The 20254-nt window shown below is 34.8% G+C and overlaps 1 protein-coding gene across 5 annotated transcripts; it reads left to right on the top strand.

Moving 5' to 3' along the window:
- The first annotated feature begins 512 nt into the window (after positions 1–512).
- On the top strand, positions 513–19808 carry hlk (hulk). Of its 5 annotated transcripts, XM_013315884.1 has the most exons (26): positions 513–786; positions 7058–7240; positions 7488–7628; positions 7849–7881; positions 9057–9239; positions 9452–9595; positions 9683–9865; positions 9976–10107; positions 10340–10654; positions 10804–11118; positions 11197–11511; positions 11615–11803; positions 11888–12028; positions 12099–12419; positions 12711–12893; positions 15673–15804; positions 15875–16198; positions 16315–16503; positions 16672–16809; positions 16996–17097; positions 17425–17739; positions 17817–17973; positions 18340–18506; positions 18588–18914; positions 18984–19163; positions 19390–19808. In XM_013315884.1, exons 1-26 carry the CDS (start codon positions 615–617, stop codon positions 19575–19577), a joined length of 5169 nt encoding a protein of 1722 aa, XP_013171338.1. In that variant the 5' UTR covers positions 513–614; the 3' UTR covers positions 19578–19808. The 5 variants fall into 5 exon arrangements, with proteins under 5 accessions (XP_013171338.1, XP_013171331.1, XP_013171324.1 ...); XM_013315877.1 differs by lacking the exon at positions 16996–17097 and having other exon boundaries at positions 589–786; positions 19390–19807; XM_013315870.1 differs by lacking the exon at positions 7849–7881 and having other exon boundaries at positions 589–786; positions 19390–19807.
- The last annotated feature ends 446 nt before the right edge of the window (positions 19809–20254 follow it).

Consider the following 20254-nt stretch of genomic DNA (forward strand, 5'->3'; position numbering starts at 1 on the left):
TCTGTTATGTATCAATGCTCAGCTGAAATTAGCTAAACAGGCCTAATGGCCTAGACACTAGCGCACAGGTTTCTGATGCTACGGAGGCGAGTATTAAGAAATTTACAAAATTCATCTCATCATTCCTCTAAAACACTTTTCTATGGGTTTCCTACATTTTTCAAATTTGTCAATGTGAGGTGAAAGTTTGTTTTGGACTTATAAATAGTACGCGGACGAAGTCGCGGTATAAAGCTAGTCATTCATATTAGTAAGATTAATTATTATTCCGAATGACTCAGGATGCCAATGTTTTTCGCGCGTATGTAATTATGTTTTATGTATGTGCGTTTCTATGTGTGAATCTATCTTAATAATTGAAACAATATTCTTAAATAATTAAAACCAATAATGTCACTTAAGACAAAAGCTAATCTAGTTTAATTAAAACTATCAACAAGTTTTGTTTTCGAAGTCTTGTTTTTGTCCGGCAAAATGTGATAGGGCGGCGAGAGTGAAAGGTTGGGCGGGCGGGCGATCGTGCGGCGATTGCGCATGCGCGTTTGGGCGCGAGGTGCGAGTGTGCGCGCACGGCGGCGGCGCACGCGCGGCTTCAGTTCGCGCGCGCCCTCGACATGGCTCGGTGGCTGACGGCCCTCGTGGCCCTCGCGGCGCTCCTCCTCGCCGCGCCGCCCGCGCTCGCGCGCAAGTCCGCCCCGCACAAAGCCGAACCCCAGATCGAGGAGGTCACCGCCAAGCAGCTGGAGCGAATACTGGAGGACAAGGACTTCGTTGCGGTGTACTGGTGTAAGTGCGGCCCGGCGCTGGCGCCTCGCCAGGCCTGCGCCGACGGCGCCCGTCCAAATGGGTTATCGTCGAGTTAATGATCTTCGGTCGGGCGCGGAGGACCGCCCGATATTTTCGAAGCTTCGCTCGGTCCTGCGTTTCGTTATGCAACAGACATAAAACTTGACCCGGCCGCTGCGGCCGTCGACGACGCCTAAAATGGCGGCGAGTCTCTGGCTCCACGGCACCGGCACTGGCGCGGCAAGGTCGCCGGGCGCCTACGCTCCGCACCGGCTAAAACTATAGCGGAGACGGAGTGCGTCGCCGCCGCCGACTGTTCCGCTGAAATAGATCTCTCTTACGTTGTGTTGGCATTTCGACTATTTTCGTTTGTCGCCAACGTTTTATGGTGTCCATTGACACGTCGCTCTCTGTCACCCGATGATGTCTGACGATGGGACTGTCTCTATGTAGTCTAAGTACTAAATGTCAAGTTGCTATAGTCAGTACACGATTGTACTCCTTGTATTTGTATTCATTCAAAGAAACGTTTGAACAGACGACGTCGCTGTAATTATTCAAGACGCGAAAACTTTTAATTAATCAATGTCAAAATGACAAAACGGTCATTTGTCTAATGAACTTTCGCATCGGTACTGTTTGCAATACTCCCTCGGTTTGGAACGGTCTCTTCACAACTAGCTTCATAACTAATATACGCGGCGGTCGCTCTGAAAGCTTCACATCAATGTCCGACGTCAAAATAAACATAAACAAAACATTAAACTTCATAAACATTCCGCGCAGATCATCAGGAACATAACATACAACGATCCGTTGAAAACTTTAACTGGTTACTTTCATATTTTAATTTCATTCTTAAATTTATTATCGTGGGCTTATTTTAACTAAAAAATTCTTCAGAATTTTGAGAAAACATTTATGTTACTAAATACTTTAAGTTCTAGTAAAGAAACAGTCATAATCTTTAAAATCCACAAGCCATTTCTACGTCGTGATCTTATTATCCGTGATCAGATTAAAATAGGCCTCACGCGGTAGTTTTATAAAATTTAAAAAAAGAAATATTACCACTCCCAGATCTTTTAAGATTTACTACAAAGTTAATCTTCAGGCATCTCCAACGTGAATCGAGTTACAGAATTTGGTTATACGATGTTAGTTTGATCTGACAACGCCTGCCGGTATTTAAAACGATTTGTATTTTAAAAATAGTGCCAGTTGCCAGTATAATGTTTTAGAGAAAAGACATAATTACGAAAATGCTCCGCAACACAACTGTTGCGTTTGGATAACATCCAAAATCATCGCACGTTATCAATTTAGTTACCGAATTAATGAAAATCATGACATTTTTCTCTACAAAATGGACGTAAAAAATCGCGCGGGCGAGGTTAACGGAAAAATATATAAAAGCAAGGACAAACATGGCGTCAATGTTGGCGGGAAAATTTGACATTAGGCCACCAGGTACTGCCATGACATTTAGGGTTTACACGCGGCAATTATTTTCACAATCTATTCATTGTAACTACTTCAATTTGCTTAAGAAAATTCGTTTGTAGGTTGTTACATTAGATTTAGAATATTTTCGACGCAGTTAACCCAAATAACTGTAGCATTGTTGCAAACAGATGCTAAGAGAATATTCTTTACTATTAGCTGCAGTCATTTACATAACTCTTTCTCTCCAAATACATGCATCAAATCCTCACTTTTCAGGATTTTCCAAACAACTTTTACACTTATATTACGTATTCCTAATTTATATATGCCAAATATTAACGGAAAGAAAGGTAGAAAATTAAAAATATGGACATTAATTAATTAAAAATATTATATTTATATACAACAACGAAATTTCGATTCTATCCTTTGAACATTTTGCAATCTGTTTATTTGACTATACCGCGTAAATCACAAAAATGTCAAAACAACTTATCTATGGTTTTCCAACAAAAAACAAAAATTAATTTTCCGTTCGTGCATTAATCAAGAAGCGAGAAGAAAACTAAAATTAAAAATAAAAACTAAAGTAGAAATAGGTTTCGTGTTAATTCCGTAGAGATTTATTAGCCTTGGCGTATCTTACGGACTCCTGTACGATTTATTAAAAATAAACTATAGTTCTTTCGCTTGGTAACTGAAAATTTATTGTCTGTAATAAGTAATAAGAATGTCTGATTTCTTTGAGCACTATTCTCCAAATGTGGGTATACTCTATAGTAGTTAATAGGGAAAAAAGGAAATTGACAAACCAATGTTTCAGTTTCGTACTTAAAAGTAATTTTAAAACACAATTTAAGATAGTTATGTATAGATAGTCAAAAACAAAGAATTCTGACATTTATAAATGTCTATTATTTCCCACTGTCTAATCACTGACACTAGATCATTTCACGAGAAATACCATAATGTAGTCTAATGACGTAACGGTCATAAAGTCACGTGGTCGACCGTTGGAAAGTTCGTATTCCACCATTCGACTATTTCCACAGATAAAATAAAATCTTTACAGGTGCTTCGGCAGAAAAAACTTACGACCGAATTATTTTATGAGTAATAACAGCGGTAAATCTCATTTTTTTAAATCTATAATGGCGTTAGTAACGCAGCTATTAATTTATTGGCAGCTGATTTTTGGTGAATCAGATTGTTACGTTCCTATTCACGTAATACGATGATCGACAACAATCCTATTTTAATTAATTCATATTAATCATCTCGGTTATGGGAAATTATATATTTCATTTAAAATAAGAGCGATTTTAGGTCGAATAAAAAGAAACAAAATAATATTGATGCTTATCTGTACAGAAAGCAAGGACACATAAAATTATACTTTAATTTAACCTGATCAATCAATAAGGAATGAAAGCTTTAATTTAGATAGTAGTTTCTGATTTTAGTCAATTTAGTAAAAGCTTTATTTATTGATATATACAAATATTTAATCCCCGTTTTAAAATAGAACCTAAAATATTTATAAGATAGAGTTCATTTCCGCGCATAAATCAACTTGTCAGTCTAAATTCGTCTGTTTCGTTAGGTCTTATTACAGTAGGTTTCCTCTGTTACGTCGAATATATTAATATCTCTGTTTTTAAAAAGACGGAAAGGGATGGTAATATGTTAGTGCGTATAGTTTTGACAGTGGAAACCCACCATTAAGGTACGTACACACCGTGGCGGAGAGCAGTTCAGTTTGTTACCCGAGTTTTATATAATTGAAACAATGTTGAATATCACGTATTTTATTTTACGCTTGCCCTTGGTAACAATAGTGGTGGAAACTAAAATAAACCTTGTTTCAATGGAATAAAGCTCACTTTCATTTGATTTTAATTTGAATAATCTGCTCACCTCTCTTCCCCGGTGTGTATGAATGTGCCCTTTTCGTTACGAAACAATTGCAGCGCGCATACTCCCGCGCAATGCGGTGTTTGTTTATAATTGTACACTCTATATCTATATACTCGCGTAACCTCGCTACCCAGAGGTATCTATGCAAAATTACATTTTTTTAAATAGCCTAAGATAATACCGACCATAGATATACATTTGTTTATTTATTTATGAACTGTCAATAGAACAAATCGAGCATTTTGACATCCTGAAATACTGTTGGCGAAACATTCGTATCTACCAGAGCATATTGTCTGCATTTGTATGTGTCTTACTAATACTCGCATTTAGCAAATGTTTGGATAGATGGATGGATGGATGGATGTTAGAAGGTATCTCCAAAATGGCTGCATGAATCTCGCTAAAATGTGGCATAGTTGTAGTGTGTTCTGAAAGAACACGTAAGGTACTTTTTTTTTTTTAATTCCACGCGGACGGACTCGCGGGCAATAGCTAGTATCCAGTAAATAAAATAAAATTTTGAGATGTGACATTGATTTTTACTCTTAGCAGTAAATAGAAGATTTTTTTTAAATAAAAAACCATATTGAGTTATGTGATAAATAACATAATACATATAATTTATCATAATTTTAAGCTATTTGATATTTTTGTTCACGGACATGTGTATTTTAGTGTTCATATTTCAAAGAAATATAGCAACACTTTTTGATCTTGTAATTGTGTAAGAAAACTAAAACGGACAGTGAATCAAGACATTCCAGTTCAGTACTGGGTAAGTGTTAGGATTATGTTGCAATTGAAAATATCGTGATTATTGCTTTTGAATAACAATATAAATATTATATCTTTCTATTCCTATTTCATTCTTCAAAAGTGAATAAATAAATTAAGGTTTTGACAAGCAATAAAACGGTGTCAAATGATTTTTTAGTTCATTGTGCGATATTATTTATAAAAATAGCTAAATAACTTTAATAAATACGAAAAGTAACAAAATATCTAAATTATTCTCAATAGTTCATAGTTCATTATGCGTGTACGGTCCGATACTATGACACCCGTCCATTAAGTATGACATTTATCGTCAAACAAAAATAATCCCATACTTCATAGGTTTCGATTGTCAAACTAAACCTCATCAAAAACACAAAAATAAAGACATTTCTAAAATCGTCTTTTTATTAAACGAAAAACTTGTATGAAACCCTTAATCTAGGTTCCTTTTTTAGTTTGATTAGGGATTATTACAGGTATTGATAGGCAACATGCGATGCAATTCCTCTGCCTACTAAAAAACTATAATTTAGTTCTTATACGTATTCTTATGCTGATAAATATATTTAACTAGATAGTAATAATTAAAAGCGATATTGTAAACGGAGTAATTCGTTTATTTTCGAAGTTTGAGGTTATGCAAAGCGTTGCAAGCCGTTAATTTTCCGCGCGGCCGCAGTATGGACCGCGATGTGACCGTAGCTCGTAAATCCTACACACATATGACTATTTACATTCGCAACGAGTTTATGTTTCACTCAAATATATAAATTAAATTATTATTACAATTACTTAATATAAATTCTAGTAAATTAATAAAGAATAACACACAAGAGAACATTGTAAGTTGCTCCACCGGAATCCTTGTCGGTTGTGGTTCGTTCAATGTCATTAAATTATGTTTTAATTGATAATATTTGTAGATATTTGAGAATTAAAATCGATTAATTATCACCACTTAATTTTGGTGGTTTAAGTTTAGTTTGAATTTAATTTCATTTAATAGAGTGGTTTTTGTTGCCTTCATTCCTAGCCTCGTAGTTGTAGCAATCTTCCGTGTTCATAGCGACGTCTATTCATGGCCTTTATATAAAATAGTATATTATCTGTAATAGCGAGACAATTCCTTCATCATCATTACCATACTCAACCTAAACTTGTCCATTGCTGGACGTAGGCCTCCCCCATCGATTGCCACAGTGCCCGGTCCTTAACAATTCTTTCTTCTTCTTCTTGAGGTGCCTCTCCGACTAGCGAAGGTTGGCGATCAGTTCTCCATATTTTCCTTTGTCTCTTGCGAGGCGAAAAAGTTGGGCGGCACTCGCAACCCCTGTCCACTCTCGGATGTTGCGCAACCAGGACTTTTTTCTGCGACCAACACTCTTTTTACCGGGAACTTTTCCCATCAAGATGAGTTGAATCAGATTCTTTAGTTCTTATAAAATAACACAGAGAGCCTTGAAAATATTGAAATAATATTAACTGTAGCTGTACCTAAGCAATTTATCTTGGAAACTGTATTAAACAATTATTTGTCGATTGCATACATTTTAGTTTAACTTGGTATGTAGTGCGTCTGTTGGAGCTTCGGAAATAATTCTCTACGTAATGACGTCGGTGTCTGAGAGAAGATATTTGCGGAAAAAGATTGCAAACAAATGGAATAGACACAAGGTTAAAATACATAGGCATTTTACTTGCAATCAATTGAAGTACAATATTTAAGCAGCTATTTGTGAATTTAAAAGATTCTTATTGTACGATACTCGTACGTGCTTAATTACACTAATATGTAATAGTTTCGCCGTGCTTTAATTCAATCAAATGTATCAAGCCCTATTACCCGTCGGTTTCTGAGATCAGAGTATTTGTATAAAACATATCGTCATCCCTGTCATTATCTTTGAGTAAATAGAGATAAAAATCTGTTTTAAACACGAATTTTGGACTCAGAAACTCACGGTAAGTGATAGATGGATTAAGGAAAAGATGAAATGATTAAGAAGGTGTGGCTGAAATTAATGTTACATAGATCGATCTATCTGATGAAAACGTGATGTGCCAATCACACGTAGAGAGAGGCAAAGTAAAGAAAATGTTTATGACGAAGATTAATTTATGTCAACAGATGCCAGAAGCTGCGTAACTTGTGACAAAGTACTGGAAGAGCTAGAGAAGATCGATGACGACACGGACACTTTCGGCGTCGACTTTGTCAAGATCAACGACAAGAGACTCGCAAAGCAATATGGCATCACGAAATTCCCCGCCCTCACGTACTTCCGTGAGAAGGAGCCGATTATTTACGAAGGTCAAATTTTTACTTTTACACCTAATTGTTCAATTTTTTTCCTGCGTATTTGGCTTCTTCACAATGATTTGCCTAAACCAAGAACTTGGCAATGATTTAAAAATTTAATTTCTTATTTGAACAGTTATGTCACTAAAACTTAAAAACTAAACAGAATATCGTATATATAAAAACATTTGAATTTAAAAGAATAAGTGATTGTGTTAAATTGGTATTAATTATAAACTTAAATTCGATTATACCTTAGGAGATCTCATGGACGAAGAGAGTGTCCTGGATTTCCTGACGAGCTTAGAAGCAATGGATCTCCCTGACCGGATAGAAGAAGTAAATCAGAAAATTCTAGAAAAAATCATAGAAGAAACAGAATACGTAGCCGTTCTATTTTGTGAGTATTGAACACATATTCTCGGGTTTTCTTGTACTTTAACCAGATCATCAGCTATTGTGGTAAAATTTGAGCTATTTTCTAAACTAACAAAATAAAAAGTACTGTAAGATTCTAGTAATCGAGTAGTTATTCTTCTCTGTTGGCTTAACTGAAATGTAGACGACACTGTTTGTAAGAAAATAATCGTGCCGTGTGTTTGACTGTGTTTTTGACGTAGGTCCCGATCTCAGTAAATGCGGGCCGCTGCTCAGTAAGTAAGGTTTTCAGCTCGCGGCATGAATTTTAATGTCGGTGTTGCTGTAGCTGCTGGCTTACTAGACTAGATACTTAAATTTTAGTGCGGATCCGCTTTTCGCTTGCATTGAAGAATAAATTGAGGAGTTTCAAGAATTTATAGAATTGTCTACTGAAGGAGCATTGAAAACGGGGAATTTGGTGAACAATTATATCTGAGTGCTTAGCTCGGAGGCCAAGGCGACACTGCGACACTGTCTATAGATATTCATTGATATATTAGTCAAGAAATCGGAATCGTAATGCCTTAACAAATAAAAGTAGACACGAGCACTGCAAAATTGCTTCTTCGTCAATTCATTGTTTGTCATCTATATTATCTTTTGGCCTATCGCTGTTCTGTCTTTTCTTTGATATGTTCCTTCAAAGCAATGCATGTCCATCCGTTGTAGGAGAAGGTTAGAATCAAAATCGCGTTAGCATTATCTGGCCGTGCGGCGAGTTATTTTTGCCGTCCTATTTCTGTCTCGCCAGCCAGCTCGGATTGACGGACCGACTTGTCACGAACACGTCGTCCCTACATTCTAATCGGTAAATTAAATGAGATGAGATAACAAAAATTTAATTACTTGTTTAACTATATCCCTATTGTACAAGTTTCCAGTTCAGAATTATAATAAATGAAGAAAATTTGTTGACCTTGACCTAATATTTCATGATAGGAAATAGCCAGTATAGAAACAGGAGCATGCTATTTGTGAAAGTTGTCTGCGTAGAAACTATACCGACACACATTCTGTAATTCGAACAAACGATACACCAGTCACTGTTGCTATGTTAGAAATTGAAGTAGATTAGTTTATTTAGCGGATTTCTAGCAAACCCCGTGAATTTAGGTTGGTATGCACATTCAATGAATACCCAAATTCCGAGCACCGAGCACATCTCCTGCTTTTATTGTCATGTACGATAAGTTAAAGTAGACGTACCGTACAAAAGTTTAAAGATCACATCAGCCCGACACACGAGGTCTATTGTGTTTACACTCAATTAACTTTCTTTTAACGCACTCAATTCACTGAGCATTGCGCTTACCTGCACTGCCACAAATCCTTACGAAGCATGAGAGGAAGTAGGATCAAAATTTGGTTCGTTTCTAACTATATTAGACGTTAATGCGGTACGTTTCAGATAAACCGGAATGCAAGAAGTGCGCTAAGGCTCTACAGGAGCTGGAGAACATCGACGACGAAGCCGACCAGCTCGGAATCGGCTTCGTGAAGATCCACGATGAGGAGCTCGCCGAAGAGTACAGTCTTGGAGAATTGCCAAGATTAGTATACTACAGGCATCAAATACCTATTATCTACGAAGGTGTGTGACTCATTATATGCTGACGTTCCACATGTCAGGAAATTAAATTACAATCAAATGCTTTCTTTATAGCATAATAAACGTCATAAATGTTTAGATAACAGGTTCAAGTTTTATTATGTTACCGTCATCAGTCTTATAATTAAAAGTGGGCGTAATATAAACTCTAATGATGATTAATTAATGTTAATTTTAATATCTATATATTTAAGGTGAACTAAGCAGAGAGGAAGATGTGTTAGAGTGGCTGATAGCGAACAAGTCGACTGGAGATGAGGAGGACGTTATTGAGGACGTCACAGCCAAAACGCTTAATACACTAATTGGGAACGTAGACAACCTCGTCGTTTTGTTTTGTAAGTACAATTATTTTTCTTAAATTCTATTCAAAACAACCATAGAAAAACCATTTAATGTTTTTAAAATAACTCGTACTGTTTCAGACGATCATGGTGATGAAGAATCGATGACAGTATTAGGAGAGCTTGAAAAAATTGATGATGATTGCGACCGTCACGGAATTCAGTTTGTTAAGATTGATGATAAGAAAGCCGCTATAGAATTCGGCATTGACAATCTTCCAGCTATCGTTTACTTTGAAAAGCAGATACCTAATGTTTATGACGGTAAAATATCTCTCTATAGCTATTTAACTCGACGACATGTTCGGCCTAATTTTGTAGTCTCCTTAGCTCGTTAAATTTGATGTCACTAAAAATAAATACTTTCTGCGTAGGCGATCTCGAAAATGAAGAAGAAATGCTTGAATGGCTTGTGGATCAACTAGAAAAAGATGAAATCGAAGATGTTACCGACGAAATGCTTGATCGATTGATCAAAGATGGAAAAACCGTAGCAGTGTTGTTTTGTAAGTATTATTTTATTTAAATAATTTCAAACATTATTAATTACAATCCTTTAGCGCGCTTACATTGCTAAAGTCAAGTGTCAGAATGATTAGTGAGGGAACATAGACTTCGACATTTTAGTAAGGCTAGTATTGTGCCAGTACACCGGCACACAGTCGGATTTTCTTCCTGACAATACATAATTGGATGAAGGAATATTATAATTTTTAACTTACACGTTAATATTTACAGATGACAATAATGATCGTAAATCCCAAAAAGTCCTTAACGAACTAGAAAATATTGACGATGAATGTGATCAACTTGGAATAGCATTTGTTAAAATTGACAACGATGACGAAGCTAAAGAATATGGTATTGAAAAAGTGCCTACACTATTATACTTCGAGAAAGGTATTCCTACATTTTACGAAGGTAATCTAGAAGAAGAAGAGAAAGTACTTGATTGGCTCAGACACCAAGCTGAAAGCGATGAAATTGAAGACATTACCGATGAAATGCTTGACCTCATAATTGAGAAAATGCCCTACGTTGCCGTACTTTTCTGTAAGTAGCACTATTTACAATTTATTTTATTCACAGTACAAACACAACACTCCATATTGGCGTAAATTGTAGCTCTAACCATTGAACCTTAGTTAATAATTTTTTAAAACAGACATAAAATAAAATACAGATTTCTGAAAAATTTTCAGATGACAAGGACCAGAAAAAGAGCCAGAAAATATTAGCAGAACTTGAAAACATTGACGATGAATGTGACCAGAATGACATCGCATTTGTTAAGATAGACGACGACAAAGAAGCCAAAGAGTATGGAATTGAGAATATACCAACAATGGTGTTTTTCGAGAAAGGAATACCACATATTTACGAAGGTGATTTAATGAAGGAAGATGAACTATTAGGATGGTTGCTCCACCAGAAACGTCATAGTGAAATCCCAGAGGTAACCGATGAAATGATGGACAAATTAATAGAAAGTACGCCATACTTAGCTGTGATATTTTGTAAGTATTTATTATAATTTACTATTATTCCATCTTGACTTTTAAGGCTACTATTTAGTAATCTTTACATAATTACAGACGACAAAGACGATAAGCAAGATATCAGAATCTTAAATGAATTAGAAAACATCGATGACGAATTGGAAAAGGAAGGTATTGTAATAGTAAGAATGGATAATGACGCTGAAGCCAAGCAATATGGAATAGATCATTTACCAACTTTAGTTTACTTCGAAGAAAATATTCCTGCAATCTATGAAGGTGACCTTATGAATGAAGATGAAGTGCTGGAATGGCTTATTGAACAAAAGAACAGTGCAACTATCGAAGAAGTTACTGACGAAATTTTAACAGAATTAATTGAGGAACATGAATATGTTGTTGTCTATTTCAGTAAGTGATCATCTCATATCTTTACAAAGATTGACGCATTGACACCCAAATGCAAAAATTTTATAATTACAAAAAATTTTAATGGCGTGTTTTTTTATTCCAGGTGGCAAATGTGAAGAAGGTGAAGAATGTGATAACATTTTGGACGAATTAGAAAATATAGACGATGAATTAGATGAAACTGGTATAATATTTGTTACAACTGAAGATATCGCGTTAGCTAAAAAGTACGGCATCAAGACTTTCCCCACACTTGTTTTCTTCAGGAATAAAGACCCTCTTATTTATAAAGGTAAATAATATTACAATGATATATCTAGTATTTGTACTATAAAGAAATATTAACATCATTTATAAATTGTAATTAAATTTCCAGGTGATATTGAAGATGAAGATGAAGTATTAGCTTGGCTTACTGATGAAAATACACTTGAAATTCCTGGAAAAATTGAGGAAGTCAACTCTAGAATGTTAGAGAAAATTTTGGAAGAGAACGATCATGTGGTAGTCTTCTTCTGTGAGTATACATACCATTATTCTAGATACTATTTGATTTGAATGTGACTATAATTATAAAATATTTATAGATAAAGAGGGTGACAAGAAATCTCAAAAAATATTAAGTGAATTAGAGAACATCGACGATGAATGTGAAGAGAAGAATATTGATTTTATTAAGACATCAGACGAAGGTGTGGACAAAGAATATGATCTGTCGGAATTGCCAGCTTTAGCTTTCTATCGCCATAAATTCAGGACAATCTACGAAGGTGATTTAATGCATGAAGATGCTATATTGAAGTGGGTACTGGAACTGCACGATTCCCAACCAGACGTTATTGAAAACGTTGACAGGAAAACACTCAAAGACCTGATTGACGATGTTGAACATCTTGCAGTATTCTTTTGTAAGTTTTATTTTGTTTTTCTATTTTTTTAACATATTGTAATCTTATTAATATTATAACTGTTTAGATGGATGGATGGATGGTAGGATGGATGTTTGTTTGAAGGTATCTCCGGAAAGGCTAAATGGATCTTGCTGAAATTTGGCTTATATATAGAACATATCCTGGAAGAACGTATAGGCTACTAATTATGTCTTATTTTTCTCCGCGCGCAAGATGTCGCGGCTACAATTTGAGTTTGTGGATTTGTGGTTCTCCTTAAATAATATTTATTGGTCCATCTTTTTCCAGATAGTGAAGATTGTGACACTTGCGACGATATACTAGAGGAATTAGAGACGATTGATGATGATACAGACAAACACGGTATTCAGTTTGTCAAATCTAAAGATTCTAAATTGGCATCAGATATTGGTATTTTCAGTTTCCCTGCTTTGGTTTACTATGAAACAGGTGTACCTATAATGTATGACGGTAAGTGAATTTGTGTGTTTGTATTTTTTTATGGAATTTTTACTACGCGGTAATTGTAATTATTTTATGAATCAGAAGATGCCTTCTCAAAACGTATGTATTTTAAGTTACGAGATATTTTAGTGTTATCTTTCTTGTTTTCTAGAATTATATAAACAAAATTGATATTATAATTTTTAAGCCGATATTAACAAAAATATATTTTTGCCAACATTATGTTAGGATTGTAATATAGATTTTATCCTGTTTATAGGTGATTTAAAGAACGAAAATAAGGTTCTGCAGTGGCTAGTAGATCAAAAAAGTAAGATTCCACATCCATTTTAAAAATTATTATTTTGATATTTATGAAATACAAATTATTTAAGTCTTATATCGTCGTTTCCAACAATATGCATGACATCATTCTTTATGTTTGTACAAATAAAATAATATTTTAAGCCTTTATTACTGAATGTTTGAGCTACGTCATTTTGCATGACAGTTACTAATGCCTGCAGGTGAAGATAGCCACCGAAAAAGATATAATACTAATACTAAAACAATGGCCAATGCAGATGGTGATAAAGCCTCAGGTCTCAAAAGAAGTAAACGGAACTTGAATGTCATTAAGATGAACACGCGGAAAGAGTCACAATTGACACCAGAAAAGCTTAAACCAAAGCTAAAGTTGCAACCAAAATTTAAAGGTCATAAAATAAACCGCAAAGATCAAGACGATGATGATGATGTCGACGACGATGATGATGATGACGACGACGATGATGATGACGACGACGATGACGATGACGACGACGATGATGATGACGACGACGATGATGATGACGACGACGATGATGATGATAACGACGACGACGATGATGATGATGACGACGACGACGACGATGATAATGAAAATGACGCCGATATTGCGGATGAATATGATGACGATGACGACGATAACAATGGTGATGATGATGACGATGATGATGAAGACGAAAGTGAAGAAGATGACGATGAGACTGACACCAGAGTCAGCACTGACGGAGATGGTGAAGAGGATGACAACAATTATTACAGTTATTTCGGTAGAATTAAACAAATTTTAACAGGTAAATAGGTAGTATTGGACCCTGAGAGCTGACCCTGCACGGAGGCACCGACGTATCCCAGTCACACATCTGCATGGTCGAACAAAAGAACCCGCATGGGTCCTAAGTAGCTATCGCCTGCAGTCATTCGCGAGCGCTTGCCGAATTAAATGTTTTAGTTCTTATACTAACATAATATTTAGAATTAATAGCGCGCATAACAAATAGGCGCATAAATTACAAATTTGCACAGTATTAACTCTAAAGTTAACTGTAACTGTGTTTTTCCAATTTTACGGGTTATAAACAACAAATTTTTACTGACTGCAGGCGATCGCTGTTTCTACATTGGATTGGGAGCGAAACCGGCTGTCCCTAAAATGACATACGAACCTTACCAGTGCTGTCCGACCAAAGTAAAAAGTCCGACAAAAGTGGCGAAGGCGACGCCAACCAAGGTCTCACCGAAGAAGCTAGACAAGAAACAACCGGCCTTGGAGAGACCGAGCAAGGGGAACAAGGGCAAAGCTCTAGCGAAGCCCGACAGGCCGACTAAAGGGAAAAAAGGTTTATTCGGCTCTGACAATATTTGGTGGTGGTAAACTTTTATTGTTAGATCCGTATTTAAAATGTTGTTACCGGATGAACTATTGTAAGGTATCAAGAGGAGACGAACGTTTTTACCTCAATTCAAGATTCAATTTCACATTTGCTTGATGTTTTCAGATTTCAATCATTGATTAATAATTCATCTTTTAATATTTGTGAATTCGTATCTCTTGGACCTTATCAACATCTAACATATTTGTATGTTGTATTAATACTGTACACGAACTATTTCACCAAGTTAGACAAAAAAAAAATTACAAAATTTCTTCATTCTATCAGCTAATATATTTTTAATTGAGGTTAACATCATTGAAATTGAAAAATTAATAAGTATTATGTTTTGATTTTATTTCTTGATAAGGAGCTCAATGGTGCTAAATGTTGGAATTTTAGAACTCTAAGAAGGTGTACAAATCGTTATTCGACTTTATTTGAATTCCAATATTTAGTGCTGGAAGGTGAAGTGAAACATCAAACATAGGCATTTCTATTTGTATGCATATTGCCGTATCATCTTGGAAGACTTATTGTTTTAAGTATTTCATGTTCATATAGTTTTCTAGTCTTTTCATTCTCATTATTTTGTTATAAATTCGAAATAAATACAATTACTAGACATTTAAAAAAATAACTTTAAAATGTAAACGACAAACACCACCAATTGTGTGAAAAAATACCAAAAATTGACGATATTCTAGTCAATAATTAAAGTTTCAGTTATTTAGTTTGTCTTTAAATATATTTAAATGATGCACAGACTACTTAACCCGCTAGTTTAGTCTCTAATAGGGCTGGCGTTGTGAAACATATAAAAGGTTGTATTGATTGATCGAAATTAAGCATGTATGTTTTATTTTACTGTTACAATGTTATAACGGCGCTGATATAATATCTTTTTTTGTTAAATAAATACAATTTTCTATTATTGTATTTATTATTGCTCATTTCACACACGAATGATGTCGGCATGGTAGTTGTACGCATGCCTATTTTTGGATGTAACTGGTAAGTTTTAATTAGATCAAATGGATGTGGTTTCTTAATTATCTATGTTGTATTTAATGAACATTTCAGCATTGAAGTAATTTTAAATATTGTAGGTAATCTATTGGACGAGTCTGAAGTACTCGATTGGATGATCAAACAAAAGGAAGATGAGTCGATTGAAGAAATAGATAGAGATGAATTGTTCAAATATATTGAAACTAAAGAGTTTCTGGCTGTTGTATTTTGTAAGTTTAAATCTAATCTAATCTGAAACACAAGGTTTTTTTCGTAAACTAAAATATTTTATATTTACAGACAGAGATGATGATCCGGGAAGTCCAAGAGTATTAAGACATGTGGAATTAATTGATGATGAAGCATCAGAATATGGAATAAAAATAGTAAAGTGCAGTGACCGTCTGATGGCTAAGAAGTATGGTTTCCGCAATCCACCAGGCATCACGTACTTTAGGAAGACTAAATATATTAATTACGATGGCGACATAGATGACGAAGAAGAAATATTAGACTGGCTGACCAATCCAGAGAACATGGAACTAACAGACCACATTGAGAAAGTCAATAGAAAGATGTTTCAAAAAATAAGACAAACATCTGATTTTGTAGCCGTATTCTTTTGTGAGTTTTCATTTCAATGTCCACTTTTATAAATATCAAACTTACAGTGAAAAAGGACTTTTTCCAATATGTATTTTGTAAAATTGAAGTCGTATTTCACTTATTATATGTTTTAGACAGTAATGACTGCAAACAATGCCCCAGAGTGTTGGCGGAGATCGAACACATAGATGATGACGCGGACGGAGCTGGTATTAATTTCGTCAAAATCGATGACAGGCAAATGGCCAAAGAATACGGGGTGTTCGCTTTACCGGCTGTCTTATTTTTCAAGTTGGGATCTAAAGAACCTGTTATTTATGCTGGTATGTAGAACTTTATCTGTATGTATACGTAGAAAAGGTTTTTCTGGCTGAGCTGACTCTACGACACCAATCGAATCCTCCTAGCGTTCTTTACAAATATTATTATTGATTTAACAACTATCTGATCTTTCGTTTTGTTCGTTTCCATTTTTTAAAACTTGTTTCCAGGTGATTTATATGATGAACAACAACTGCTTAGTTGGTTGCTGACACAGAAAAATCCAGCTGGTGATATAATTGAAGCTCTAGAAGGAAAAGATTTGATGGACTTGATAGAGGAATCGGTGTCCGTGGCTGTATACTTTTGTAAGTTGATCTTGGTTCAATTCTAACACTTTTTTATAATCTTCCTTATACTTTCTTTCTATTATTCTTTCATTCTTTCTTCAGTTTGATTCTGTTTCAGTTATTTTGGTTATTAGTAGATATTTAACAGGTAATTAAAAGTAACGTAAAACTAAAATTAGTAACAGATATATGTATTCTTAATAGGGAATAAAACATTATGCGAAATATGCAATTTGAAAGCAATGCAAAAGACCGTCAGAAAAAAAGACAGAGGCCACGATGAGGAGGAAGGACAGGAACTAGAGGGTACTATCCCTTATTTCCTTCAGTCCATATATATCCTGGTTTTGTTTAAAAGCATGAGGCACGTTTTCACATACATTGATACCAGAAATAAAATGCACTCGATTCATAAACATTATTCTATACCTGCGAATATTTTCCATCCCCGTGTGGTTTATTGAATTATTGTGATTGTCTTATTAGTGTAGTTTAGTTACTACATAGCTTGTTTTTTTAATATCTTCGATATGAATTCATATTTAGACGTAGAATAGAATAGTTTTGTTTCAATTTTTTCATCTTATAAAAGTTAAGAGTTTAAAGTTCAAGTTGAGGTTATGATAATTACAGATGGAGTTGATTGCGAGCAATGTACAGGAATATTGGAAGAACTAGAGAATATAGATGACGATTGTGACAGACATGAGATAAAGTTTGTTAAGACTCAAGACTATTCAATTGCGGAACAATATGGTGTAACCGATTTTCCAGTCTTAGTATACTTCGAGCATAATATACCAAATGTCTACGAAGGATCTTTAGCTGAAGAAGAGGAAGTTCTCCAGTGGTTGATAACTCAGAAAACGGAAGACCGTATAGAACTAATAACCAGAGTGATGTTAGAGAAAATGGTTGAAGAAACACAATATTTGGCGGTTTATTTCTGTAATAGAATAAAATATTTTCAAATTTCGAACATACTCCATAAATAATTAAACTGATTAGCTTCTTTTCTTTTTCAGATAAATTAAATTGTCATATTTGTGACCACATACTTGAAGGTTTGGAGAAGATAGATGACGAATGTGATGTGTATGGTATTCATATGGTGAAGATCCAAGATCCGCAGCTTGCTAAGCGATATTCCATTAAAACGTTCCCAGCTATGGTTTACTTTAGGTACAGCTTAACTAATGAAATAAACCAAAATAACTGCTTTATTAGTTGGCATCTACCAGCGGCTATCTGGTTGCCGAAAAGCGAAGCGATCGCTGCCCATAGTCATCCATGATTGCAGACGCGATGTCTACCTTTAATCAACGGAGGAGAGGAGGAGGAGACGAACAGAAAAGAACGTTCTCTTCCTATACGTCCTGTTCTGCGTTAAATCCATTTCCCCTCTCCACCTTTTGCTAATAAGGAAAGGGGAAACACTCATCAGACGAAACGCGGAATTGGTTCCACTTCACGCCTATCTTTTGTTTGGTCGTAATACGAGTGTGTAAACTTTTGGTATAATTCTTTTTTTGTTTTTGTATTTGACAGAAACGGAAACCCGCTACTATTTGAAGGTGATTTGCAGAACGAAGAATCGATATTAGAATGGCTTATAGATGATGACAATCGTGAATTAGCGGATGAAATTGAATCAGTAAACGAAAGAATGCTCGAAAGATTACTTTATCAATCACATTTGCTTGTCGTCTTTTTCTGTAAGTACAAGAAACATCAATTTAAAATATTTGGTTCATAGTTTCTTTACATTTCAGTTTGATTAATAAATTTAATTTTAGATGATGACGAAGATTGTCCGGAATGTGAAGAAATACTTGAAGCATTAGAACAAATTGACGGAGAAGTGGATCAGTATGGTATTGATTTCGTGAAGATAGCAAGCGTAGAAGCTGCAGCGAAACATAATGTCGTTAATATTCCATCGTTAGTGTATTTCCGTAAACGTGTACCAATGTTGTATGACGGAGATTTGCATCATGTGGACAAAGTACTGCAATGGCTGACTTCTCAAGACGTTTTTGAAATCAAAAATGAAATCGAGGAGGTTAACAGAAAAATGTTAGACAAACTTTTGGAAGAGAACGAATTTTTAGCTGTTTATTTCTGTAAGTATCAAAATCATTGTATTGAATGTTATTTTATCTGAGAAGTAACTCAAATCTTCCTTATTTTAGATGAAAAATCAATGGAGAGTAGAGCAGTTTTGGATAAATTAGAAAACATTGATAGTGAGACGGATAATTTGGATATAACATTTGTAAAAATGCAAGATCCACGATACGCCCGTAAATGGGGAGTAACAAAATTACCGGCTATTGTGTACTTTAGAAAGCGGTTCCCGAGTATATACAGAGGTAAGTAAAGTCCACTATGAATTGGTAGTTATAGAATTATTTTCAGATTTTCATCATCTTCCTGCCTTAAGGAAGGTCTGCATAGTATCTTCCATACATTTCTATCAACCGTCATATCTTTATACGCATAACCTCTTTCACACAATCTACCCATACCTTCTTCGGTCTTCCTCTGTCTTTAAAGCCCGACACTTCTGTTTTAGTTGCTTTTGATATTTTGTTGCAGGAGATATAATGTCTGAGATCGAAGTATTGGAATGGCTGCGAAAGAATCGGTTCCGACAACCAGAACTGAATATATTTATGTACGCACTGATAGCGCTCTCTGTGGCGTTCGTAATGTATACCGCCTTCTTGCTGCAGTGTTTCAAGCCTGCTGCACCTTCGACCACACAACATCCAAAACAGGCGTGATGGGATTAAACCAAAGACTAAATTGAGACTCTGACCATAAGGTCGAGTGTAAAATAATTTTGTTTTAAACATGATTTCGTGCACAAAACTTGTTCAGACATTCAGTGATTCAGATGAAGACATCTGACTTTGTGACAACTATTTGTTATTTGGGAACAAACTTTTACTTCGTTAGAAGTTTTAGAATTATCTGTAGTTTTGTTGTAATCATATTCCGTTACGATTTTTAATTAAGAAAATCTTTTGTTGTTTATTTAACAGTTTGTTATGTTTTCAATGATTGAAAGTTTATGGTTTCATTTTTTTTTTAATTATTGGATTGTTCTTTATTGCGTAACGGGCTATGGATACACTTAATTTATCAACAGTAAGTACTTAACGTTATTTAAAAAGAAAATAATATTAACAATATAATATTTATTTTTAATTTCAATTAATCATGAATATTTTGAAACTATTCAGATAATAAAAATCGTGTTTCATAGAGTATGATTGTTTCCATTTGATAATTTTATGTTTTTTTATCGTTTATTATTTATGGCACAATAATTGCCATTATATGTCAACTGCGCCTATTATTTTTAACTTAAATAGTTAGTAAAATTGAAAAAGATAATTTTCATGACGACAGATATTTCTATTTTACGTCAATAAAATGGTTTTTTAATTAGATTTGA

The sequence above is a fragment of the Papilio xuthus genome, unplaced genomic scaffold (genome assembly GCF_000836235.2).
Source record: "Papilio xuthus unplaced genomic scaffold, Pxut_1.1 DF829129.1, whole genome shotgun sequence".
NCBI lineage: Eukaryota > Metazoa > Arthropoda > Insecta > Lepidoptera > Papilionidae > Papilio > Papilio xuthus.